Source organism: Dromiciops gliroides, chromosome 6, assembly GCF_019393635.1.
Source record: "Dromiciops gliroides isolate mDroGli1 chromosome 6, mDroGli1.pri, whole genome shotgun sequence".
NCBI classification, from domain to species: Eukaryota; Metazoa; Chordata; class Mammalia; order Microbiotheria; family Microbiotheriidae; genus Dromiciops; species Dromiciops gliroides.
This window is the reverse complement of record NC_057866.1, coordinates 210,432,207-210,460,173: the sequence shown is the minus strand read 5'-3', so window position 1 is coordinate 210,460,173 and position 27,967 is coordinate 210,432,207. Positions and strand designations below refer to the sequence as shown.

General features: G+C 38.5%; 1 protein-coding gene across 30 annotated transcripts in view; it reads left to right on the top strand.

Moving 5' to 3' along the window:
* SORBS2 (sorbin and SH3 domain containing 2) overlaps positions 1-27,967 on the top strand; it is a 511,092-nt gene that overhangs the window by 394,056 nt on the left and 89,069 nt on the right. For 18 of the 30 annotated variants that reach the window (XM_043970499.1, XM_043970498.1, XM_043970500.1 and 15 more), the window contains 5 exons: positions 5,888-6,388; positions 9,289-9,427; positions 14,575-14,750; positions 21,408-21,474; positions 23,077-23,121. In XM_043970499.1, the coding sequence (XP_043826434.1) occupies positions 5,888-6,388; positions 9,289-9,427; positions 14,575-14,750; positions 21,408-21,474; positions 23,077-23,121 (928 nt within the window). Of the gene's footprint in view, positions 1-5,887; positions 6,389-9,288; positions 9,428-14,574; positions 14,751-15,348; positions 15,600-21,407; positions 21,475-23,076; positions 23,122-27,967 lie in introns of those variants that run through there. The other 12 variants (XM_043970504.1, XM_043970506.1, XM_043970524.1 and 9 more) reach the window with 5 other exon arrangements.

Here is a 27,967-nt window from a genome sequence, read left to right as displayed (position 1 = left end):
AAGTATCATCACTGACACTGGAAAAACTCCAGATGCACTAAGAGGAGTCACTGAATAAATCCTTCCTTTTTTCAATGAAATTTGTAAATATATTTAAACTAATTGATGAGACTTTTTGATTGAAGTAGTAACAGGAATAACAATACTAGAAATGAATCATTTTACATCCACAAATAGACACATCCAAGGAGCATGAATTCAACTTTGTTGATTAACCAACAAGGAAATTTATATCAAAGAGGTACCCCTTCCTTGCGTGGAATCCCCTGGATTCCAGGGGTCCCTTAGCATTTGCTCCTGTGGATTGAGCAAAGACTAATATGATCATTTTGGCGATTTCATTAAGCTCCCAGTAACACTGGCTTAGACTCACTGCAGAAAACAGCAAATCCAGTATTCCACAGTATGTTGCCATTAGAGGTCTTTTTTTAAACATCTATTTTCATTTAGAGGAATTTGAATAATTTGCAAAAAACAAACAAACAAAAAAACTCAGTGGGATTCTGAAGGCAGCTTTATTATAGGTACAATACGAAGTGGTTTCTCTGAGCCTTTCTTACATTTTTCATGTTTATAGTGCTACCAGTTAGGTTTTGGAAGAGTTTTCCAGTTTATTAGCAGCTTTATTTCAAAAAGTTTAACTTCTATTTCTCTAAAATCATTCTATGTCTATTTTGTGTAGCCCTTTCTCCAGTTATAGCCATTTCTAAACTACCTATTGGGTCTTTAAGTTTTCTTTTTTATATCGGTGGGGTAGTCAGAATTTTCCAAAGCTTCCTTAAATTCTTTACTATTGTTAATTGAAAAATACACTTCAATCACAGGCAAATCATTCATTTTCCTCACTTGTTTGAAACTTTTGTTGTTTAGTCATTTTTGGTTATGTCTGATTACTTTTGAGGCTTTCTTGGCAAAGTGATCGAAGTGGTTTGCAATTTCCTTCTCGATTTCATATTATACTTGAGGAAACTGAGGTAAACAGGGTTAAGTGACTTGCTCAGGGTCACACAGCTAGCTAGTAAGTGTCTGAGGCAGGATTTGAATTCAAATCTTTCTGACTGTAGGTCCAGTCATTAATAAAAAGGTGAAAGTCAGAGCTTCATGAGCCAATGAGATTACTAAGGGAAAGCATGTCAGAGAGAGACATAAGAAAGAGAGAAGAAAGAAGAGACACAGAGAGAAGAGAGCAGAAGGGTGAGGACTCATTGTTAAAGTATGCTCATATTTGGACTTGAAAAAAGAACATAAGGCAAAGTGGTAAGAGGTCAAAGATAAAACAGAGGGTAAAATCATGGAAGCTAAAGAGGTGAATTCTAGAAAGGAGGAGTGATTCTAGCTTGCCTTTTCATTTTCCTTGAAGATCAGAACAACCTGAATCATATACAAGTTGAGTAGCTTATTTTTCAGGAAATGGATATTTTGAATACGTTTAGTGGGTTTACCTAAATTGAGCATTTTGTGTAAATGTGCTATTTTATGGAACCTCCCTTAGTCACTCCTAGTCCCTTTTGCCCTTTGGCTTTCAAGTCTAGAACAGGACTCATTATATAACAGTCCCTCCTGTAGAAAACAAGACAATCCCTACACTCCTCATCATCTAACATATCTTGAAATGCCATTGGGCACATCTAATATTTATCATGAAATAATGGAGAGGACTTAGAGTCAAAATACCCAGGAGATCTGGGTTCAAGTCCTATTCCTGTCATGTCCTGGCTGGGTGATTTGGGACAGTCACTTCAAGTCTCTGAGCTTCAATTTGCTCATCTATAAATTGAGGTCATATCAGAATGACCTCTGAATTTCCTACCAGTTTTAACCTGTGAAGTAAGTTTTCAGCTCTCCCTTCTTCTAACAATCTAGCAACAACAAGTACCATAAATATATGTTAAATTTAATAATTAGCTAGTCAATTATGTAAGTAATCTTGGATTGGCATGAATTCCCCACTGTCAGATTTTTCCTATTGAGATTGCATCCACCTCAGAAGTCCTGTCTGCCCAAAGTGATTTGTTCTCCAATCCACTTGAAGGAACTAAACACTTTGGAGGAGTAACAACACCTTGAACAGCCTTCATTCTGGAACTTTGCAACCTGCTGTTTCTTGAATAACTGTGAACACAGCTAAGCTGAATGCTGTGAAAATGCCTCCTTTGTCACTGTCAGTGGCCATGTTTGGATTTTTTTTTTCCTTTGACAGTGGCTCAAGATGACTCAAGATACCATGCCCTCCCTTTTGGGGCCTCTTGTATTTATCTCCAAACTAAACAAACAAACAAATTCCTGTTTGGATTTAAACAATTCCTGAGTAGAGGAAAATATCATCTGGTGCCATTTATATTTTTTAAAAAAACCTGAATATCCTTCTGAACTCAGAAGCAGTTTCATAAAAGTGAAATAAGTCTATTTTTCCATTTTCTTAATTCTTTTGTGCATTGCTTTATATTCAGTCATGTTTTTAAGTGGCTTTTTTAAAGACCAATTAATCAGGCCCCAGCATGAAACTTCTGCCTGAAGATTTTTTTCCCCTTTTATGTCTACAGTGTTAGAATGTCCTTCTGGGCAGATAAGTTTAAATGAACTATGGACTGCAATTGTTATAGTGGAATCCAGGATGAGGGAACTCTGGAAACCAATGCAATTTGGCACCTTCTCTGTCATTTCTGGTCTTACACAGTTGTCTAAGGCATGGAGAGGTTAATTAAGTGACTTTCAATCAGGGTCACACAGCCAGTATGGGTCAGAGGTAAAACTAAGACCTACTGGAAGTCCTCCTAACTTCTAGCTTGGCTTTCTATCCACTATGCTGTACTGTCTCTCTACATGTAACTTGTATTTTTTAAGAGTTTTATTTGACATTATCCAATCCTGAAATTTATTTCTAAAATCATTAAACACGTTTTTGCTTAGAAATACACACAGTAAATACAGAGAAGAGCTGGGAACTCCCAGTGTCGTAACTCCCTCTATGAAAAAAAGGACTTAAATTGTGACTTTACTACATAAGGTGTTAGGGAATTACCCAAGGCCACACCTAAATTCAGAGGCAGAATTTGAACTAATGTATTCCTGAGTCTACACTCAGTATTCTATCCCACCATTTGGAAATCAATTCCTTGTATATTTTCTTTTTTCTTTTTTGAGGAAATCAATTCCTTGTATATTTACCAGATTCGAACATATATTGTCCCATATGGTGTGTCTTGTTTCTACCTTGGGAATGCATTATATTCTTTTTTTTTGGACCCACACATAAGGAAATTTCATAGATAAAACAATGTTATATCAAGTGTCTTCACCTATATTTATTATAATTTCCAGTTTGGTAATTTACTTCTATCAATGTCTGATCTAATGATAGGATTTTACTCATGTGCATCCCAAACAAAGGCATGAGCCATTCTATTTTTCAATTCACTTATGTACATCACATTGAATCTGTAAGATTTTAAAAACCAACACCTCTAATTGAAATATAACAACTCCTTTAACCTAAGGTTGTATATGTGTAGCTTTTTAAACTCATGACAATTTGCATTTTTCTCTAAAACAGGGTCTTAGCCTGGGGCCTGGAAACTTTTAAATCATATATTTTCATAGCTGTGTTTTTAAGAAAACTTATGAATTGTATTTTATCCATGGAAAAAAATATATATTTTTGGATAGGAGATCCGCAGACTATACCAGATCGTCAGAGAGTTCTAGGACACACAAAAAGGTTAAGGTTGTTCTAGAGATATATATCCTTCTCCTAAAATTTCTTAATGATTTTCATTTTTCTTTAAATTGAACATTTTAGTGATTACATAAAGATTGTGAGCATTTTCAAATCAGAGTCAAAAGACCTGGGTTTAAATGTTACTTTTAAGTAAGAGAAAGTCACATTTTTCTCTTCGGGCCTCAGTTCTCTCATCTGCAAAAGGGGGATCATATGGGCATTAGCATACTTTCATCACACAGTGTTGTGAAGGTGTTTTGTAGATAGATTAATATGCAAATGTGGTACTATCGTTGTTTTTATTGTGATTTATCTGGAAGTCCAGCAGCACTCTCTAGCTCATTTTATCATTTCAACCCTTCCCATAAACCATTACGAGCTCTTCTTCTAGCCTGCAAACCATCTAGCTCGACACTCCTACCTTATTCCTCCTCACTGATCCTCCCATGCATTGTTTCTGTTCAATTCTTCAGTCCTGTCTGACTCTTCATGACCCATACTGCACCATATTGTCCATGGAATTTTCTTGGCAAAGATACTGGAGTGGTTTGCCATTTCCATCTCCAGTAGATTAAGACAAACAGGGACTAAATGCCCAAAGTCACACGGCCAGGAAGTGTCTGAGGCTGGATTTGAACTTAGGTCTTCCTGATTCCAGGCCCAGATCTCTATCCACTGAGTCATCTAGCTATCCCTTCTCATATATAGCCCACTTCAAAATGACCTAAGGGTTATTTCATTCTCATTGAGGCTTGTATTGATTCCTATTCCTGCCATTTCAGACTTTGGGATAAAAAATCACAGATTACTGGCAAATGTCTTCAAAAGCTTCCTTGCTGGTGGCTTTTTTTTTTTTTTAGTCAGGCAATTGGGGTTAAGTGACTTGCCCAGGGTCACATAGCTAGTAAGTGTTGAGTGTCTGAGGCTGGATTTGAACTCAGGTCCTCCTGACTCCAGTGCCGGTGCTCTATCCACGCTGGCGGCTTTTTAATTTCTCCTTCTGACAAACCCTACTTCTTTTATCTTTCTTTTAGACTGAGGCAATACATCCATGAAAGTATTAAGATCCTTCTGCCTTTTTCAGTTTCTTCCTCCTTTGCCTTACATTAAAAGCAGTAATGGCAAACCTAACCAACTATTAATGCATTCTCATCCACATCATCACCTTTCTTTTTATTCTTAGCAAAGTGATTTGTAGATACCTTTTGAATGGACCCTTGGGACTTGGATTCATATTAGTGTGACTGACCAAATGTAAGGCTTTCAAGAGGGTGGGAAATTCTAATCAATTTCTTCATGTTGAAGAGACTATTTGATCTTTTTTTTTTAAACTTTTTGCATAAAATTTTCTTGTAGCAAGGAACTCCTAAATGAGACAATTCCTCTGCGAATACTGGTGAACAACTCTGCAATTTGTAGTCTTGGCAAGTATCCTAGAACACACAGATGAAATGACTTGTCCAGAGTCCCACAGACAGTATGTCTTCCTAGTGCTGAGGTTAACCGTCTCAGATTTGATCAAGATTTAGATCAATTAAGTCACAGTGATTTCCTGCTCTAACCTGACTCTCCTGTATTGGACATTTCAAGGGAAACAAAAACAAGCAACCTACATCCCCAGAATGTATATTCTGGTAGAGAAGAAGGTAGCACATCCTTCCCAGCATAAAAAACAGGCTCATCCCACACTGCTGTCACAAGGACTTTTTAAATCAATTTTTTTTTTCGGGGCAATGAGGGTTAAGTGACTTGCCCAGGGTCACATAGCTAGTAAGTGTCAAGTGTCTGAGGTTGGATTTGAACTCAGGTCCTCCTGAATCCAGGGCCAGTGCTTTATCCAACTATGCCACCTAGCAGCCCCCTTAAATACATTAAAAAAAAAATGTTTGACCTGAGTTGTGTAAACTTTCTCAAGCCCTTCCTTCATAATTGCCTCCCAATGTGAGATCTGTCTCCGTTTTGTTTCTAAAAATACTCATCCCGTTTGGTTCCTTCTTGTTTACATGCTTTTAGAGTAGTGTGTGCGGTTGACTTCAAATTCCTCTGAATGTGTTTTCTTAAGATTGCAGTAAACAAAGCTAACACTTTGTCTGTCTGACCCACTGTGAAGAGAGAAGATGTTTTTCATTCATTTTCTCTTTTCTTTTTTTTTTTTCTCTCCAACCCTAGCTTGGAAAGCAGAAACTAGCCACCAGTTTGATGGAGGAGGCAAATGCTCCCCAGACCCCCAGAAAAACAGCAGCAGCCGCAGCTGAAGTCTCTCCACCGCGTCAGTTCTCCGCGGTACCAGTTAATCAAACCTCTTTTTCGCCCGACAGTGGCCCCTGCCTGGCATCTTCCAGCCTGCCACCCCTTGATGACGCTGTGTCTTCACGCTTTCCTAAACCTTTGACCTCCTTACACTGCTCCTATAAATACCCTTTCCTAGCTCCCGACAGCATTGTCCCCAGCAACGACACTGCCACCGCCACCACCTTTTTTATCGCAGACTCCGCCCGGAGTGAGCCTTCCTCCCGCTCCATGAGCGAGATCTCATCCACCATTTTAGATGAGCTTCAGACTTCTTCTAACTATGCTCCTACTGACTGTGCTGAAACACCTTCCCCAACCTTGAATGAGATGTCTGCTGTGACAGATGGCACCGCCTTAAACACCCCAGCTGCCACTCATGTAATTATTCATCTTTCCTTGCTCTCTGCATTCTTGGAACAGGTCTCCAGAGGGGAAAAAGAACCCATTTCTCGTCTGCCATCTCATTTTGCAGCCGAACATTTCTATCCTCACAGTTGTTGATTATTAATCTGGTCCTACGCAGTCCAAGAAACTATTCATTACAATTATATTGGTAGAAATACTGGGTTGTTGGGTGGGCTTTTTTCAGACTGAACCCATGATTTTATTGGTAAGGGAACTCATTAAGAGGAAACGCTTACCAAAGCAGAAGGAAATTTGCTTAGCAATTTATGGTCTTAGAATTCCCTAAATGTGTACATCTAGTATGTGTCAGATGGGGAACTTGAACACAGAGTTTCCCAACTCTAAGGTCAAACTTTATTGAACACATACCATGCCTCCTCTCATACATATACATATAAATATACACATACACACATATACAATTCATATGCACATAGATGTATGTGTGTTTGTGTGTATATTCAACATATACCATGGCTCCTCATATATATATATATATATATATATATATATATATATATATATATATATATATATATATATATATATATATATATATATATACACACATACATACACACACATATATATACATATATATGTGCACACACATGTATGTGTATATATACATACATATGCTCACATATACATATATATTTACACATACCCACATATGTGTGTGTGTGTGTATATATATATATATATATACATATATATATATATATTTAAGTTGAACAAACCACCTATATAGTCTTAATTCACTTAAGATATTTTTGTGTTTACAATGAATGGATCATTTGCAGTTATCCTGTAGTGACTTGCATTCATAAAAAGGGAGCCCAGAAATTTTGACAGGTGTATCTTACAATGTGTTTTAAGGGAAGACCGCAGACAGGGAAGCTTAGATAAAAAGATCCTGGTCCCATGATGTTGGCACTTTTTTAGACAACTGTTTACTTAGAGATTCATATTAGCATGTCCTATCTGAGTATCTAATATTGTTTTGTTTCCCAGAGAAATGGTTACCAAGTGCATGAAGCTCATCCCTTTCCTCGTCTTTTAACTAACCAATTACCTCTTTTGCGGGCACTCATCTGTCTCACAGGAATGAAAGCTGTAAATAAACTTAATTGATGTTCTTACTGTCTGTCCTTCAGCAATGATTTTCCTCTGAGTCATTCCAGGGAAAGCTAACTTATAAATAAATATGTTTATCCTGTTATATATGTCATGTGCTCAGGAAGATTTGTGTGAATGTTTGTGTAAAAGCAAATAGAAGAGGCTCTTTCAAATGAACTAAATAACTAAACTAAAATTCTTCAAAGAAGTTTCCTGGTGACATTTTTGTAATGAGGGGTGATAGATACAGAAGCAAGGAGAAAGGAAGGAAACAAGCATTTATAATGTTCCTACTATGTGCTAAGTGCTTTACAAATACTATGTCATTTGATCAGAATGTGATTTGTGAACTAACAGACTTCCTTAGAGTATTTCTGGTATCAACTTTTCAAATCTGTGTAATTCATTGTCCACAAATTTTAGTGTAAAATAAATATGATAGAAGCCAACAAATAGGATTTTTTAGATTAAAATGATCATTTAATAAAATTTCACATAAGTGCTGTCAGGATGACAATTGCACATATGCACGGTTCATAGTCTGTGTCAAAGTCATAAGCTGACTCCATATTTCCCAGGAATGAAATGTTATGAGCCACATGTTTCAGGATACTTCAATTATAGAAAGTGACTGTTATTTTTATTAGACTCTTTAGCTGTATAGCCAGAGAGTCTCTATAAAATTTTATGTTGAAGGAGCTCTTTTTTACATGGAAGGCTATAGAAATAGTCACATCCATCAGAACCCAAAAACTCATCTGATACCTTTGCTTAATGGTGTTCATTGCTAAGGGGCTCAGTGGATATGGGCCTGTTGGGTGCTTGCTCCTAGCCTCCTTTCCCCATCCCCTCATCCTATGCCAGGAGGCCCACAATAGCCTGTGTAGTTACAAGACCAGTTGTTGTAGAGACAGGTTTTGGGGGGATTTTTTGGTTTTTGGTTTGTTTTGTTTGGGTTTTTTTTGAGGATTGGATCAACCTGTGAGAGTTTTCAGTTCCTGTTTATTAAGCCCCTCCCCATCATTGTGAGGTGCCCCAAACCAGCCAATGACAGAACTTTATTAAACAACTTACTACTCCATGTGGGTGATTAGAAAATAGTAGAAAAGACTGCCAGACTGTATAATTCAGAAAACCAGGCCATAAGAATATCAGCTTCAAGAGATCAGTGTGGTATGTGGAAGCCCAGGAGGGCCTTATCCTGACAAAACAGAATGTTGCTTTTCCTTGTATTGCCTCACACTCCCCAACTGTCCTGTGTTGTATAAGCCCAAACAGATTCATTGCTTTTGTCAATTACTTTGTCTGGGGTGGAAAATTTCCCAAGATAGCCGCCATTACTATTGAGAGATCATATAACTGAGGTACAAGTACAGAATAGCAGGAATTGGGTTACATCTGTAGGATCGAATTTTCTCTCCTTTTTCATTTTAACTCCTGCTAAGGTAACATTTCTGTTGGCCCTTTGAGTCCCATTTTTCCAAGAATTTTCTGGTATGTTCTCAAGAACCCTAACATCTTGCCTGTACAAAGAAGATGGGGGTCTAGGCTGCTAACATTTCACCAAGAGAAAGAGAGAGAAAGCTTATGAGGCATGTTCCCTGCTCCTATGGTGATGGATTTTCAGTTTTCAGAAGTAGGGCTGTGATGACTGATTACTGTTCCAAGGAAGGCAATGTGTCCTTGGCCTTCATTAGGTCTGATGGGTCTAGGGGCTCTATGTACTTACTGTGTTGCCTTCTCATTTCTCTCAGGCTCAGATAACGGTGAATGGGCGCTCGGGTGGAGCTACCAGTCCAATGAGTTACTTTCAGAGGCCGTTTTCCCCTTCAGCCTACTCTCTACCAGCGTCACTTAATTCAAGCATTATCATGCAGCACGGAAGGACAATTGGTAAGAAAAATTTTTTTTCTGGGAGGTTGTGGGCTCTAACTGCTTTCTATCATCCCCAACATCTGTACTTCTGTCAATAGCCAGCCAGGATCTTTCATAGTGCTGTACTTGTTCAATACATACTGGCATCAATTAACCTCTCCTCTCTTTTTATCATATCCTAAATTGGATTATAAATACGTGTCATGTTTCATCTCCCAATAAAACTCTAAATTCCTTAAGGCAGAGAGTTTTTTTTTAAACTTTTTGGCAGAGCAGTAGGTACTTAATACCTAAAAATATTTGTTGAATTTATTACGTTCAGCTTCAAGATTCCATATAACTTGGAGACAAAAAAAAAAACAAAAACCCTGAAAATGAAAGAACTGACTTGTAGTCATTGGAAGCTCACTATTTTGTTGGAAAGCTATGGTTTTGACAAAGTTTTTCTCATCCAAAGAAGTGAAGGCTAAATCATTTCTCACAAGGGACAGATCATTTGTCATAATGTCCTCTCAATTAAAGATGTTTAATGATGAAAAGGATAGCCTTGAAAAGTAATGAACTACCTGTCATTGTGAATGTTCAAGGGAAAACTATCTATTAAGGATTTAAGAAAGTATTCTGACATTCCATAGAAGATTGGATTAAGTGCCACTTGAGGTCCCTGTGTGGGCATCTAGGGGGAGCAGAGGATAGAATATTGAGCTTTGAATCAGGAAGACTCATCTTCATGAGTTCAAATCGGGCTTCAGACACTTAGTAGTTGTGTGACCCTGGGCAAGTCATTTAATGCCGTTTGCCTCAGTTTCCTCATCTGTAAAATGAGCTGGAGAAGGAAATGGCTAAGAAAACCCCAAATGGGATCACGAAGAGTCAGACACAGCTGACGTGACTCAACAACAACAAAGTCCTTGTATAGTGTTAAGTGGAAAATTTCTGTACTAAAACGTTTTGGAATACTCTAGAAACTGATTTATAACTCAGACCACAAAATTCAGATTCTCTGATATTCTCTCTGATATCAGAGAGACAGAAAGAACACAGGATTTGGAATATAAAACATAAATTCAAGTATCAACTGACCTTTGAGCCATTGTTAGCCTAGCCCAAGTCTAGTTCAACTAAATAATTTGACAAATAAGGGAACTGAGGATGAGAGAGGGGAAATGGCTTTCCAAATCCTGACTACCCCATGTTTTGGTATGTACTAACTAAAGAATATTTTTTTAAAATTTAAATACAATAAAACTTTATTTAAAAATATAAAAATTATCTTTACCGAGGCCTTAGAAAAACAGGTGGCAGGCAGGATTTGGCCTGCAGATCATATATTGCTGACCACTGCACTAGACAATCTCTAAAGTCCCTCCCAACCTCAGCTATGATTTATGATCCTAATGAAATAGGCAATTACCAGGGAGAGCTGTAAATTTGGGGAAGGGAGGAAGTCAACTATTCTTAGATCCACCTCAGAGGAAAATTGGGAGGAGAGACTTGGTATGGAAAAACAATAGGGCCCTTCCCCCTGACTTCCCAACAATTAGGAACTGGGATGAAAGACCTAGAAATTGGGCTTGTTCACGCTACTACACACTTAAATGTCAGCCCCTTCCCATGTCAGATACTCACAGTCCCAGGCCCTGAAAGTACATGGGGCCAATGCCATGAGACCATTCAGTGCTTTTTCCTAGCTATAACTCCATCCTTTGGAATAAAATGCCCAATGACCTTTTTAATTACCAGGCAGATAAGTAGCTGATGGTCTAATATCATTGTTGGCATCAGCAGCAAAGATTTGAATTGACTTTTTTAAATCTTGCTTTATAGTTTCTTTCCCTAGATAGCTTTTAAGGAATTAACCACCAACAGATTTGGGAAGTGGTTTTTTAAAGGGAAGGATGTAAGTTATTGTTAGTTTAGACTGGAAGATTTAGACCCTGAATGTTTAAAGGACTTTAGAAAATTACACCTTGATGAAGGCAGAATCTTTGAATTTATTAAGTATCTACTATGTGCCAGGTAGAGGCAGCTAGGTGGTTCAGTGGGTTCAGTGGGCCTGAAATTAGGAAGACCTGAGTTCAAATATAGCCTCAGACACTTGCTAGATGTGTGACACTGCATAAGTCACTTAATTTCTGTTTGCCCTAATCTACTAGAGAAGGAAATGGCAAACCAATCCAGTATCTTTGCCAAGAAAACCCCATGGACCCCATTGGTGTGCTATGGTCCGTGGGGTCACCAAGAGTCAGACGTGACTGAACAACTGAATGATGTGGCAGGGAATGGACTAAACAGTAAGGATACAAAGAAAGGCCAAATCAGTACCTGTCCTCAAGGACCTTAAAATCTAATGGAGGAGACAACATGCAAAAACTCTATACAAACAAGATATAGACAAGAGAAATTACTTATAAGGAGATTCACTGTCATTTTCCTAGCTAGGTTTTTTTTTTCTCCTAAATGAATCTCATTAATTTTTCCTAGCTAAAATTATTTGATAAAAAGACAGTTGGACTTAAGTCAAGAAAAATACTTTCTTACACCTGATTATAAGGAACTATGTATTTTCAGTATGATTTTGTTGATTTATTTTTACAATATTCATTCAAGAAAAAAATAAGTAATTTGTTTCTGAAATAGTCCTGCATTGCCCTACTAGGGATCATAGAATATTAAAAATAGAAGGGACCTTACAGATCATCTGTACCAGGGTCCTTACCCTTTTATGTGTTGTGAATCCCTAGGACTATCTAATGAAACCTATGAACTCCTAAGCAGAATAAAGATTGGGTTTTTTAAATTTTATCATCATTGAAGGAAATGCTAAATTTCAGTTAGAAATTATCAAAAATAAAGATGGGAATTTTTTTTCTTCCATTCAAGTTTGCAGACCCCCTGAAATCTGTTTTTGGACTTCAGGTAAAACACTCCTGATCTAGACCAATCTGCTCTTAGACTGGGCAATCTTTCCACTGTACCATGTTTCCGATGTTTCTGACATATCCATCAGAAGTAGTCCAATGCTTTTAAATTTTCCAATATAGTTTTATTGGTTGCTTTTAAAGCTTTCATTGGATTCAGAAAACCTGCCTTTGAGCCCTATCCTGTGATCCAGAATCTGCACTTATTATTTATGTGACTTTGGGCAAATCACTCCTCCCACCCACCCTGCCTCAGTTTCTTCATCTGTAACATGTAAAGGTTCAACTACATCATCTCTAAGAACCCTTCAGAGTCTAAATCTGTTTATCCTCTACTTTGTGATTCCATGTGAGCTCTTATTTTTCTCAGCTCAAAGTTAGATCAAACATATTTCTGTTATTGTTTTGTGTGAAATTCTGCACTATCACCATAATTCATTTGATGGCAAGTTTTGCTACAGGGAGATTCCACTACACCCAGATTTTTCTTTAAATTTCATTTCCCAAATGAAATGACATCCACAATTGCTGCATTTTTTTAATCTTTTTTTTTTTAAGTGAGGCAATTGGGGTTGAGTGACTTGCCCAAGGTCACACAGCTAGTAAGTGTTAAGTGTCTGAGGCCGGATTTGAACTCAGGTACTCCTGACTCCAGGGCCGGTGCTCTATTCACTGCGCCACCTAGCTGCCCCCTGCATTTTTTCTAATGGAGAAATTCATAAGACTTAGAGCTGGAAGAGACATTAGGGACCAATCAGCCCTAACACCCTAATTTTACAACTGAGTAAGCTGAGGGTTAGAGAAGGGAAACTCACAGTAAATGAAAGAGCAAAGGTTTGAAACCAGACCTTAGCATTTCCAAATCCAAGACATGTATCTTGGTTATTCAACCCTTGCCTAAATATAAGCCCCATTTTTTTTGTTTAGTTATTAGCAAACAAACTAATAAATACCCCGTATACATATGCTGCAGTCTACAGAGACAGAGAAGGGCTTCTGAACACTCATAGGATAGAAGTACTTTGTTGTTGCTGTTGTTCATTGGTTTTCAGACTCTTGATGACCCTGTTCGGGTTTTCTTGGCCAAGATACTAGAGTGGTTTGCTATTTTTTTTCTCCAGCTCATTTTACAGATGAGGAAACTGAGGCAAACAGGGTTAAGTGACCTGCCCAGAGTGTCTGAGGCTAGATTTGAACTCAGGAAGATGGGTCTTCCTGTCTCCAGGCCCACCCCTCTATCTATTGCAGCACCTAGCTCGCCCTTACAAGTAGAAAAGAAGAGCCTACCATGTTCAGAGCATTATTTTAGGTGCTAAGGGAGATAGGAAGATTAGGTAAGATGGTTTTACTTTCAAGGAGGTGACAGTCTAGTAGGGCAATAAAAGATCCAAACACGGATGGATAAAAAGCACCAAATTGCATGCTGAGTGCATTAGAGCAGAGGTGTAAATATTCTACTGGGACTTCAGAGTGCTTGTCTGAACCAGATTCAGATATAATTGGTAAATACTTAACAAAGTAAACACAAATAGAACAAAACGTGGATAACATTACATTTTAAAACTAAGTCAAGATGTGGTCTGTAGAGATCCCTGTGTACAGATTTGTGGCCCCCATATCTATTTGAATTTGACACTACTGCATCAGGGAATTAACAGGAAATATTTATTTTAATATCTAAGGGGGAAAGAAGATTTTTATCCAGTTAAGGATTGCGGGAAAGCTTTTTTGAAGGAGATGACATTTAAGTGGGTCCCTAACCAATGCATAGCAATTCAGTAAGTTAATTGGGAAAGAGGGGAACAGTCATGGGAAATAGATGGGAGAGGGTCTATTAAACAAATACCACTGATGAATATATCTTCTTAATAATGTCTTGGCTCCAAACGGAAAATCAGCACAATACAGCAGATAGTGGACCTGTCTTAAAAATGTGGTATTAGGGGCAGCTAGGTGGCACAATAGATAGAGCACCGGTCCTGGATTCAGGAGGACCCAAGTTCAAATCTAGCCTCAGATACTTGACACGTACCAGCTGTGTGACCCTGGGCAAGTCACTTAACCCTCATTGCCTCACCAAAGAAAAACAATAACAACAAAAAAATGTGGTATTAGTGAATGCTCTTATATAGCTAATTATTTTATCTTCTCAGTCCGCATCTTTAATATGTGTATAAATTTAGTTATCTTTTTTCTTTTTGCACTATTTATCAACTACATCATTCCATTAAATTGTGTCCACAGAGGCTGCAGACACATATTCCCAGCATGCCCATTCTCTGGATGGTGGCTCTACCAGCAGCACAATACCCATCTATAGATCTTCAGAGGAAGAGAAGAAAGTGACAGTGATTAAAGCCCCCCACTATGCAGGCATTGGGCCAGTAGATGAGTCTGGAATCCCTACAGCAATTAGAACGGTAAGAAAGGCTGGAATTTGCCTCTCTGTCATTGTGAGTAGACCCTTACAAAGAACCAATTGTGAATAGTGGGGTATTGAGTTTTTTTTTTCTTTTGCATTCTTACGATTTTATATAATGGGGAATACACTGTGCAAAATCTGTGCGTTCTTGAATACGATGCCGCATGTGGCAGGAGGGAAGTGTTGATTGGCAATAATTGGATGGCTCCAACTTTTTTATTTTCATTATGTACTTGTCAGAGCTATAATTTATAGCACACATTTTCCCTCTCTTTCCACTAATGAGCTTTCGGACTACAGAGAGAAAATGGAAGAAGGAGGAATGCAGGAATGCTTTAGTTAAAATTGATTCCCATGTGCCTTGCTGGCAAGCCAAGAGATTCGTTTCTTGAAATGGATGTGTGTAACCCCCGGGTGGGAGGAGGCGTCTGCTGGGAGCTGGTATTTTTGTGAGCTAAAGGGGCGGGAAGAGAGACAGTGACGTTTCGTGTTAGCAATGAGGAACCTCTAACTGCAATAATAGACACATTTTGGTGGACACCATTCCCCTGGCTCCACCCCGCCCCCACCCCCCTTCACAGCCACAGCTGAGAGCTCTCTGGGGATGACAAGGAAAGTGTTTGGGACTCTTTAAAAAAAAACTCTTTAAACTCCAGTGACTCCTTGCTCAAGACTGTTAGGCTTTTCTGACGGGTCTCAGCCGCAGCAGCAACAACAGCAGCAGCAGGGGCAACTGTGGAAGGCAGTTCCTTGCTTCCTAAGTCCATCTGGACAGAGAGCTTGGTGCTACCTGGGGAGAGAGGAGACCCTAATGACAGCCAGGATGAGAGCTGCAACACCTCTTCAGGTGAAGTTGAGGGGAGGGGCAGGTTTTGTGTGCACTCTGCCTTGCCAACACCAACATATGGGGCCGTGCGAGTGCCAAGAGCTAGTTCATGGGAACGCAGGAGATTCCTAGAAAAGGAATGGATGGAGAAAAGGAATGGGGCAGGTATCAGAAAAAAAACAACAGTGGTAAGATTGGGGTATCCTCAATAAGAGCCTGCTATCCTTTTTATTCTCTCCTTTGCTGGGTCTTTATTGTGGGAGAATTCGAGATAGTGTATGGAATCTTTAGATAGAAATGCTACAGATTTTTAACCTACAAGTAAATCTTCAAATCCCTTGGTTAAGTTTGAGTAGTCTTGTCAAATAATATATCTCTTTGATTGTAAGTCTGTTGTCTAAGCCTAATATTGTCATCATCAGTTACTTACGTTGGAACTGACATGTCTATATATTAATGAGATGACAGGGGAAAAATAGTTTAGGGACTGACTGAAATGTCAGGCTGGTAAGGACGGCATGCTTCTTTGATGTAACTTTATACATAGGTCTATAACTACATTTATACACTTATACATATGCACCCATATGTACCCATATACCCCAGTGTGTATCTATATGCGTCCATGGGTCTCGTATTGTATGCAAATAATGCTATTAGAGGAGTGTGACTCACAATTCCAGCGAATTGGAGTTCACTAGTAGATGCAGGGTCATTAATTTTGATCGACACCTGGGGAAGGGTGAATGTACACACAATCAGATGTTCCTGGATCTCAATCACAATCAATTTCTATTTGGAAAAACTGAGCTGTGCATTTGCGTGAACAGATTTGTCTCCATATACATTTAAAATGAATAAAAGTTAGTACAAGAGAGATAGCATGGTGTCTGCTTTATGTCCTTAAGACAAGACCTCTCCACTTTTTTTCCTGTTTAGTTTTTAAAAACTAAAGTCCAGAATATTGGGGATGCTTAACTAAGAATACAGCAGAATGCAAAGTCTGCATAGACTAGCATAGAATAGTCTGCAAAGTCAAAAGCAATTTGTCCTGTTGCTTATAGAGATATAGCTTCAGAATTTTGATATATCTTCAGAGTTTGCCTTTCTTCATAATAGGGACAGGGACTGACCTGTGAGTTCATCACTATAGAGAATTCTCCCCCCTACCAAGGCAGATTGTGGTGTTCTCTGAAATTTGTAGACTTAGAGTGTTGTCTTGGGTGGTTAAGTGAATTCAGTTCAGAGTCTCACAGCTGGTGGGCGTCAGAGTCCGGATTTGATCTCAGGTATTAGATAGCTAACGCTATCCTTTAGGGAACACTGCCTCTCTTTCTTTCATCACCATGAAAATGAAAAATGTCTAGGTCCGGATTTCAAGAATATTTTTTGCATGGAATACTTATGTCAGATGTCCTGTCCTATTCAACTAGCTCCACCACATTAGTTTGTATAACCTTAGACAAGTCATTTAAACTGTTCTTGTGTTCAGTTTCCTCATCTGTCAGTGAAAGGAATAAGCATTTATATAGTGTTTACTTTGTGCCAAGCACAACAACCTGGTAAAATAGGTACTGTTATTATACCCATTTTGCAGTTAAGGAAACTGAGGCAGACAAAAGTGAAGTGACTTGCCAAGGGTCACACAGCTAGTAAGTGTCTGAGGCCATATTTGAACTCAAGTCTTCCTGACTCCAGACCCGGCACTCTATCCACTGCTTCACCTACCTACCTCTCTAGGAATGCTTTAGCTATACACCTTGTCCAGCACTCTGGGGTTTGGGAATATTCTATGAAATAATGAACATAGAAGCACTTTGTAAATTATAAAGTACTGTCTCCACAAGAATTGGGAGTCATTATTCTCTACATACTTTCTCATGGGCCTTGGAAGTTATCCCTGCTTTAAGGAAATAGTTAGAATCATCACAGAATATTGGAAATCTTTTCTTTTTTTACATCTGCTTCTTAGAAAGGATGTATAAGTATAGCTTTCTTGCTCAATGTTCAGTCACGCTTTATCTAAGCCAGTGAATGCTTTTAAAAATGCATTTTTCATTTTTTCAGTTGCCTCCCAAGGCCATATATTTAGGAACCAAAGGTTATTAACCTCAGATTCTTGACATTAGCTGCTTGACTTCAATCACCAACACAGTCCTGGACAGAATATGCCTCTGAAATTAGAGCGAGAAGACCTGGATCCCAGTCCAAGCTCTGGAACTTACTGTGTGACTTTGAGCACATCACTTATTTGGGGCCTTGGTATCCACGTCTGTGAAATGGGGACATTAACTTCCTCAACAGGGTTTCTGTAAGGATCATATGAGACGATGAAGCTATGCTTTGGTTGTAAGGCAACATATGGGTTCTATTGTCATCTTTGTATTTTCCCAAGTGACTGGGATAGTGTCTTGGCCAGAGCAGCCATTTAATAATGTTTGTGGAATTAATTACCCTGAGAAAACAATTTTCTGTAAACACACTCAGAACTTCAAAGCCTCTTGAATATGAAGCTGAAAGAACATCTCAGTAATTTTAACTGAAGAAAAAGAGCTTTTTTATTTTTTATTTTTTTCATGAGCCCCAGGATGCTTTGCCTGGGCCTTGACCACAGGGGGAGAAAAAAGAATTCCTAGGACTGAGATTACATGGGATGATGTGATTGAAGCTCCACTTTATTCTAAGTATCAGGGGATTAGCTTTGCATTATTTTTCAAAACAAACAAATTTTTAGAAATGCAGATCTTCTTTAATGTCAGTTTGAATATAGCACTTGCTAGATGGTTCTCAAAGCTTGTAGGGAAGCAAAAATAAACCAGAATAGATTGGGGGAGGGGAAGGAAAGGTTGAGTGGGAAGATTGGCAGAAAAGTTATATATGGGTATGGGTTTGCATATGAGAATGTGCCATCCACATGCATGAGGATGAGTACACAAAACAACATTCCCTGGATTGATGGAAAATTGGTATGTTATGCTAATGTGAAACTCTGAGCCTTCAAGTAACTTAATAATATTGAAATGCACCTATATTATAATGCTTTTCCTGATAGAAAAACCATGGCCAATCAGATAGATAAACAGACAGATAGATAGATAAATGGATGGATAAATAGATATTATACATTATCAGATAGAGTATTCATTCTCATTCTTTCTCTCTCTCTCTAGTCTAGATAGATATAGATATCTATGTACATAACTATATTTAGATATCTATATCTCTCTAGACTACATATTTACATCTGTATCTATCTTCTACATATATATCCGTATCTATCTAGTATATAGAGAGAGAAAGAGACAGAGACAGAGAGAAACACACAGAGAGAATGAGAATGCTCTATCTGGTAATGTATATCTAACTATCAATAGAGACCTGTTTATATATATATGGATATCAATAGATGATAGATAATCTACATCACCAGACAGCATTCTGATTCATTCATTCGTTCATTGTCTCATATATATGTATATAATATATAATATACACACATGTGTATGTACATATATACATAGCCTAGAAAGCTGTAGATATCTACATATCTATCTATATCTATCTAGAATATATATCTATATTCTACATACATATTTATATTCTACATATATATCTATATCTTTCTAGTATATATATATATATAGAGAGAGAGAGAATGAATAAGAATGCTTTCTCTTATAATGTAGGAACTATATATCAATAGAGACCTGTTTATATCTCTACATGTCAATAGATGATGGATGGTTAGATAGATATTCCACATTACCAGACAGAACATTCTAGCAAAACATTTTTGCTCGGGCATATATTTTTACAGCATGGAAAAGTAAAATCCCTCAAACTTGATTGTTTTGTTCACTTCACCATCATACCTAAGGCACTCTCTTCTTCATAGAGCATCCTAGAAAAGGTTTTCGGAGTTAAGTTCTAAAAGCATTCATTAATTGCCTCTCATGCACAGAGCATTATGTTCGGAGGAAAATTAAGAGAACCTTTCAGAAAGGAACATAGGTTGTTCCCAACTCCACAAAAGGTCTGGAGGCTCAGATTCCCCTTTGGCAGCTGACAGCTTTTTCTGGCCTCCCCATGCTCACCATATAAAGCTACCCAGCTAAGGAGCTGTGTGATCTTGTCTGATGTATGCCCTCCAGAAAAGTGAAGAAATCCCTGTCTGGCAAGATTCTTTTCCATATACAGGGAGGTGAATCATTTCATGGGCTTCCTTGTTACAATAAATTATGCCCAGAAATAATTTAGGAAACTTTTCAAGCACAGTGTTACATAATACCAAATGTAAATAAAATGAAAAAGAAAAAGATTATCTTGGGACCAATCAATATATGCTTGGAAGGTATGTGCCCAAGGATTTGGTATGGGTCTAGGAAGGAATAGTTAAAGATCTACACGGGGTCTTCAAAGTTGCTTTTCAACATGTTTTGGTAACTATATTCCAAAGCCATTTGTTTCTTTTGTAATCCAATATATTTTATTATGTGCATTTAAAAATATTATTCTGAGAATGAGTCCACGGGCTTCACCAGATTGCCTAAAGGGTCTATGACATAAAAAATGGTGAAGACACCCCTGAGCCATGACATCATCTTCATCTTGATCTTTTCCCGGGGGGTACCATCATTTGGCTAACTATTAATTTCATAAAACTATCTTTCACTCATTTGGTGTGGTAAGAATTTAACATGAATTGGGATTTGGTCACCTACACAGATGGTGAGTCATATGATCCTAAATATCCATATGCATCCTGGGAGACCTAGAATCCTAGGATGTGAGAACCCAAAGTACCCTTAGAGACCAAATCATCTAACCCAATTCTCTTTTTTGACATATGATGCAACTGAGCCCAGAGAAATGAAATCATTTATAGAGGGTCACACAGATAATGACAGAACTAAGGTAAATCATGTCTGTTGCCTTTTAGTCAGAAAAACTGAGAAAAATATATATTTTAAAAATGTGTCCTTTAGAATAAATTCCTTTAGAGTTAACCCAAATTTTATGGCTTTTTTAGTTCATTTTCTTCATTCGCAGTTACCAAACTACAGGACATTTCTCATAGATGTATGACTGCAATATCCTAGATCTATTCATTCATTCACTCATTCAACAATTTGTATAGAATTAGGAGCTGAGGAAGCTACAAAGATGAATAAGACACTTGCCTTTAAGGAACTAACTGTGGGCTGAAAACTCTATGGTAATTTATGTTAAAAAGTGTTTGCAGTTATGGTTTGTTCTATCCCTACTTAATGCACTTAAAGGCAGTGCTTTGGTAGCTGAGAAAGCTTGGACCTATAAGTCTGAATTCAGTTCCATCCACCAGCACCCCACTCCTCTATTTTTAGAGGGCAGCATAATAACTAAAAAGTAGGCATCAGTTAACTCTGAAGACAGTTCCTTGACCTGAGTTAGTGCTCAATAAATGTCTTGCTACAAATGATTCATGGATAGAAATTTGCTCTTGTTGCTTCATACAGTACTTGTGGGAGTGCAATCATCAGTCTATCCTTTCCAGACTCAGTTATGGTGAGAAATCACAAAATGGTATCTAGATGGCCCAGGAGACTGAGGGGGAAGGATCCCATTTACAACAAGCTAGCTCATGTGGCTGGTCAAAAGATCTGATCATTGTTATCACTGGAGAGTCTAACCAAATGGAACTGTATGTCAGAGCTATTTCTGCTAATAATAGGGATGAAAGAAGAAGAAATGAGAATGTTGAGGGTGAATGATGTTCTTTGATTGTGTGTATGCCTTATCATCTTTGATGCTAAGACCCCAGACTTAAATATTGAAAATTGTGTTTTACAGACAGTTGACAGACCGAAGGATTGGTACAAGACAATGTTTAAGCAAATCCATATGGTTCACAAACCTGGTATGTTTCTTTTGCGTGTTCCTCTTTCATAGGATCCTAGTTTTAGATCTGAAAGGGACCTTAGAGGCTATCTACCCCGCTCCCCTCCTTTTACAGAGTAGGAAACTGAGGCAGGTATGTTGCCCATGGTCATAGTAGTACGTGGTAGACAATTTGAATATATATCCTCCAACTCTCATTCTATCAGCCTTTCCACTACCCACAATTCCTAGTGGATATCACAATTTCCCTTTGTAATGATTGGAATGACACCACCGCTGGAGACTTACTGTAGAAGAGTTCCACCAATGAAGCGAAGGTCTTTGAGGGCAAGACCAGGAGTCTTTTCTTTGGCGTCAGGAAGTGACACGGGCTAGTGGGAGGAGGAAGGAAGAGACTGGCGCTCACTCTCAGTCTCTTTCCTCTGAACTCTGGTGGAGAGCGGAGCTAGAAATGTGCTCTCCCTTTAATAGATAGGAATCTAGGCCTTTCTCTCTCTTTACCAAATTCTTATTCTCCTTAATAAATGCTTAAAAGTCTAACTCTTGCTAAAGCTTATAATTTATTGGCGACCACTCATTAGATATTTTAAATAGACTAGCTAGAATTTTAGCCCTTAACACCTATTAGGGAAAGCATCTATTTTCCTTGGGCAGGATAGGAAATTCTGCCAAGTTCGTTGTCTAGGACCCTCCTAGTTTCCCTATTCCTGTTGTGATAGGAGCCCCAAGCATCCAGGTCCATAGTGCCTATATATTGACCTTGATTGTGGTGACCCCACACTGCCCATCTAGAGCATCATTCTGTGTTCTCAATCAAAAATCTCACTCACTTGTAGTAAACCAACGCATAGCTGTTCCTTTTTGTAAGAGCTTGGGGACCAGGTAGAAGGCAGGGTAGAGGGAGTATGGGTTAAAGCTATTTTTTTCTGCTGCTGCTAAGGCATCTTGAAGGCCTTTAAAATGGGGGAAGTAGTGTCCAGAATGAGAATGAGTAAGAGGGAGATGTTGTAATGAAGAGGGTAGATAAGACCATGTACAATAAATGCCTCCCTGGTGCCTAAGAATGAAGCCGTGAAACAAGAATTAAGGGCTTTAAAAAGTAAGGTACCATATTGCTGTTGGAGTCACTGTTACCTCATATTTCTTCTTCTTCTTTTTTTTTTTTTTTAAGTGAGGCAATTGGGGTTAAGTGACTTGCCCAGGGTCACACAGCTTGTAAGTGTTAAGTGTCTGAGGCTGGATTTGAACTCAGGTACTCCTGACTCCGGGGCCGGTGCTCTATCCACTGCGCCATCTAGCTGCCCACCTCATATTTCTTCTTGACAGTAGGATGTGTAGCAGATGACTGCTAGATGTGGAGTCTGGAAACATGAGTTTGATTCCCGTCTCAGACACTAGTTACATGATCATGGGCAAATCCTTTATCTGTCTCAGCCTCTCTCTCCCTACCTGTAAAAATAAGGATGATAATGCTTGCACTATAAAACTCACAGGGTTGTTATGATGAAAGCACTTTGCAAACCTTAAACTATCATAGAAATACATTTTATTGTTATTGAATACCAGCAGCCTCGGTGAGAAAGGCGCTATGCTGCCATAACATTTCTATCTTGCTTTCCAGATGATGATGCGGACATGTATCACACTCCATATACATATAACGCAGGTAGGACTTGTTTCTTCATTTCTGAAGAATATTTTGTTAGTTTCAATGAGGCTTAATAAAGAAAAATATAATCTACCCCCCTTTAATTTCTTAATTCCTGAGATAATTTTTCATCATTCTATTTTACTTGCATGTGGTTTTTTGTTTTTAAAAAACATTTTTATTTAAAGTTTTGAATTCCAAATTCTATCTTCCCCCCCACCCCCCTGCCACAGGTGGTAAGAAATCAGAGGTTTCTTTTTTAAATAATATTTTATTTTTCCCCAGTTACATGTTAAAACAAGTTTTATCTTTTTTTTTAAAGTTTTGAGTTCCAAATTCTATCCCTCCCTCCCTTTTCCCTCCCTGAGACAGCAAGGATTCTGATATAGTTTATACATGTGCAATCATCTTACACATGTTTCTTAATAGAAACACAGCAAACAAATTAACCCTTTTCTCATGAAAATGAGATTATTTCTCAGGTACCTCATTTAATCTTTTTTTTTTTTTTTTTGGTGAGGCAATTGGGGTTGTGAATCGCCCAGGGTCACACAGCTAGTAAGCACCTAGCTGCCCCTACCTCATTTATTCTTACTGTTAGTTTATACTGTTCGGCAGTATTTATCCAAAGTTTGAAGGATCGTGTGAATGAAGGTGGTGTCATCAGGGTACAAAAGATAAAACTCTCCAATGTGAAAAGAGAATGATCAGGATTTCAGAATGTTCGTTGGATATACTTTGGGGATGGAGGGGAGAGGACAATCAAGCAGAGTATTTTGTGATCTTTTTCATGATTTCTTCCAAATGCGGCCATTCATTAAAAAGAAATCCCATTTTGCTGGTGTCACTTGTAACTCAGACTTGCTGGAAATTTTCCTAAGAACCCTGCCTGGAAAACATTTCCTTTATATTTTAAGCAATCTGAATGATTGCGAAGGCTCCTAAATGGGTTTTCTTGGGCCCCACCCTCAGCAGCAACCTTTATCCACCCCGACCTCCATTTTCACTTCATTTTTTTTTTAACTTAATTGAAACAAGGCAATGATACCACCCACTCCCAAGTCCAAAAGGTCCCTCCCTCCTCTCATAGCTCCTTCTTCATATAACTTTGAAACACTTCTCATATTCAGTAGGGTTTTTTGTGCCCCTATCTCATATCCCCTGCCAGACTATAAGCTCTTGAGAGCAGAGACCTTGTCTTATCTCTCTCATTGCCAAGCAAAATACTTCAGACCTAGCAGATGCTCAACAGCTGTTTGTTGAACTGAGACTGGTGACTCTTTGGGCCAATATAATGAACTTGGTTGGCCCAGACCATGAGGAACATGTCTTTTTTTGCTCCTTCATTCTATTTTCATGCTGAATTTATGCTATTTATAATGGGTTATATGCCTGCAGGACAGGTAGGTGGTGCAGTGGGGGAACTAGGTGGTACAGTGGGTAGAACTCTTGGCCTGGAGTCAGGAAGACTCTTCTTCCTGAGTTCAAATCTAGCCTTGCACACTTAACTGGCTATGTGACCCTGGAAAAGTCATTTAACCCTCTTTGCCTCTGTTTCCTCTTCTGTAAAATGAGCTGGAGAAAGAAATGGCAAACCACTCAATTGTCTTTGCCATGAAAATCCCAAATGAGGTCACAAAGAGTCAGACATGACTGAGCCGACTCAACAACAAATATACCTACAGAGAGAAATGGAGCCACTGGACACACATAGTTACTCTCTGTACGCTCAAGATCATAGCTGTAGAACTGGACGGGACCTCAGAAGCCATCCAGTCTAACCTCTTCTTTACAGATGAGGAAACCAAGGCCCATAGAAATTAAGGGATTTTCCCAATGTCATTCAGCCAATGAATGTCTGAGACAAGATTTATAACCAGGTCTGACTCCAAGTTCAGTGCTCACTCTGTTGCAGAAGCTTGTTCTAAGGGAATAGTTAGGGGTAATGTTCCTACCATAAATCTTCCAGGAGAATGCATGCTCTGCTTCTTTCCTTCTCTAAGACATCTAAGTCCTATCCAGGGTATCCCTGCCAAGAACTGCTGCACTCCTATCATCAGAGGATGTGTATAATGGCATGGTATGAAGTCTCGGGAAGAAATCTTATATAAAATTAAATGGAGCCTAAAAGGCTAGAGATTAGCTAGGTGTGTGCAGTACATGGAGCATTAAGCCTGGAATGAGGAAAACCTGAGTTCAAATCCAGCCTCAGGCACTTATTAGCTGTGTGACACTGGGCAAATCACTAAGCCCTGTTTACCTCAGTTTCCGCATCTGTAAAATGAAGTGGAGAAGGAAATGATAAGCTATTCCAATATCTTTGCCAAGAACACCCCAAATGGGGTCAGAAAGAATAGAGCATATCTGTAACAACTGAACAACAACAAAAAGGAGAGAAATGGTGAACAACTAAGAAAAAAAGTTAAAAACTGGAAGTGTGCTTTACAGAAACCAATCACATAATAGTATTTATTTGTTTTGTATAGAATTTGCTTCTGTAATTTTTCTCTTCTTTCTACCTAGAATTCCCTTTAGTCCTCCCCTCCAAGAATCTGACTCTAACCCATACAACAATAACCAGTCCCAGTACTATTTTGTAAAGCCTGGACCCCATGATGCCTAAATTTATGGTGATTTCTCACTTCCCCCTCTCAACTTCAATCATCCTTGTTAATCAATAGTACCTCTTGCCACAGAATCTACCTGTCAGGGAGTCTTCAGCATAAATGGGCAAAGGTTGGAGCCCTGACAACTGACCCACACACTTGTGTCAACCTCTGATATCAATAAGCCAAATAAAACTCCCACCCCCTATTGATTTGTATATATTTTGTATTTATATATATATGTGTGTGTGTGTGTGTGTGTGTGTGTGTGTGTGTGTGTGTGTGTGTGTGTGTGTTCCCCTAAATAATGTGATCTCCTTGAGGGCAGGGGCTACTTTACATTCTAGGTGTCTAGTACTGTGCCTGGTATACAATAGGCGCTCATCAAATGGATGTTATTTATACAGTTTACAAGTACTTACCACATATAACATGGTATCATTAGTTGTGTTTATTTTTTCTTTAATTGCCTCTTCAAGGGGGCAGCTAAGTGGTGCAGTGGATAAAGGACCAGCCTTGGATTCAGGAGGGCCTGAGTTCAAATCTGGCCTCAGACACTTGACACTTACTAGCTGTGTGACCCTGGGCAAATCACTTAACCCTCATTGCCCTGCAAAAAAAAAAAAACAAACAAAACCCAATAATAATTGTCTCCTCAACTAGACAGACCATCGTCTTCTTGGAGGCTCATATCTTTGTATTCATACCCAGAGTGCTGAGCATAGTTCTTTACACAACAACTTATTGATTTATTACATTTTAATTAGCACATTAATATTTGCATATAAATGGATGATTCTAAAATGTTTATGGGGCCTTAAAATAAATACCTCCTATCACATTTACATTATTATTTTACTCTATATTAAAAAGATTTACTTCATATGCTAGATTAGGAAATCTGAATAATTATGATGTTATGGTATCCTGTGCATGTGTATCAAATGTAAGAGCAATTATATCATTATATCATCATATATTCATTTTATATGCATGCACAGAATATTTTAACATTATAACAATTTAGACTTGGCTAAATTTAACATATACTGAAATTTTGAGAGGGGTCCAGATGAAATTTGCTTTCATTAAGGAAAAAAGAGGAATGTAAAGAAAACATATGTAATTTCAAGAGGCAAGGGGGCTAGTGGATAAAGAGTTGGTGTTTAAACCAGGAAGATCTGGGTGCAGGATGCCTACTGGGACTGTGTGACCCTGGGCAAGTCACTTAAACCTCTCAGTGTCTCAAGAAGCTCTCAAAGACATTAAGTTTAAAGTAAGGATCAATCTGCTTTAGTAGAGGTGTCTCCTTACCTAGGAGATCCTTATACCCATAAAATCATAGGTGTGGTTTATATCCCATATATAAATACAGGGACATATGCTTCATTGATTATTCTTCTCTGTCAGCTTAGCCTATGTGTAATCCTTCTACCACTTTAGATTGTGACCCTTCCTTGCCTCCTAAAATGATTTTTTTTTTTTACCTCAGCAACTAAAGAAACTATCTCCTTATGACCTTTATGGGTAGACCCTCCTCACTCAGTTGGGTTAGTGTTATCAGCATCCCAGCCTTCTAAGCCAATTTGCCATACATATGAAAGAAATTATTATTAATAACTAATGATTTGGGGCAGCTAGGTGGCGCAGTGGATAAAGCACCAGCCCTGGATTCAGGAGGACCTGAGTTCAAATCTGGTCTCAGACACTTGACACTTACTAGCTGTGTGACCTTGGGCAAGTCACTTAACCCTCATTGCCCCACCAAAAAAAAAAAAGAACTAATGATTTGGGGAGATTCAGAGTTCCCCCTTTATCCTCATTTCAAGACCTCAGTATCTGAAGGTTAAGCTAACCTTTTCCTCTGTCCGATCCCACCCAGTCGTACAAGGAATCTCTAGCCTTGGGTGAATTGCATTCAGTCAAGCTTGGGTAGAGACAGGCATGGTGGTGGTCTGGGTATAGACATAGTCTCTCTGTTCAAGGGTGACATAATGTCACTTTTAGCCCCTCACTGGAGTAAGCTCATTTCTCTTTGTAAAGTCCACCTCTCATTAATTGTTAGCCAATCAGGGTTGATTTCCACCCTGGGGAACACCTACTCTAACAAGGGCATAAAAACAATGAGCCCATCACCATGATTGTCTTTGGTCTGAGAGAGATGGCCAAATGACCTTCCTTTTATTGAAACACTGGCATTATTAATAAAATTATTAAATTACCCAGAAATTATGTCTCTCAAACCTTTCTAAACACTA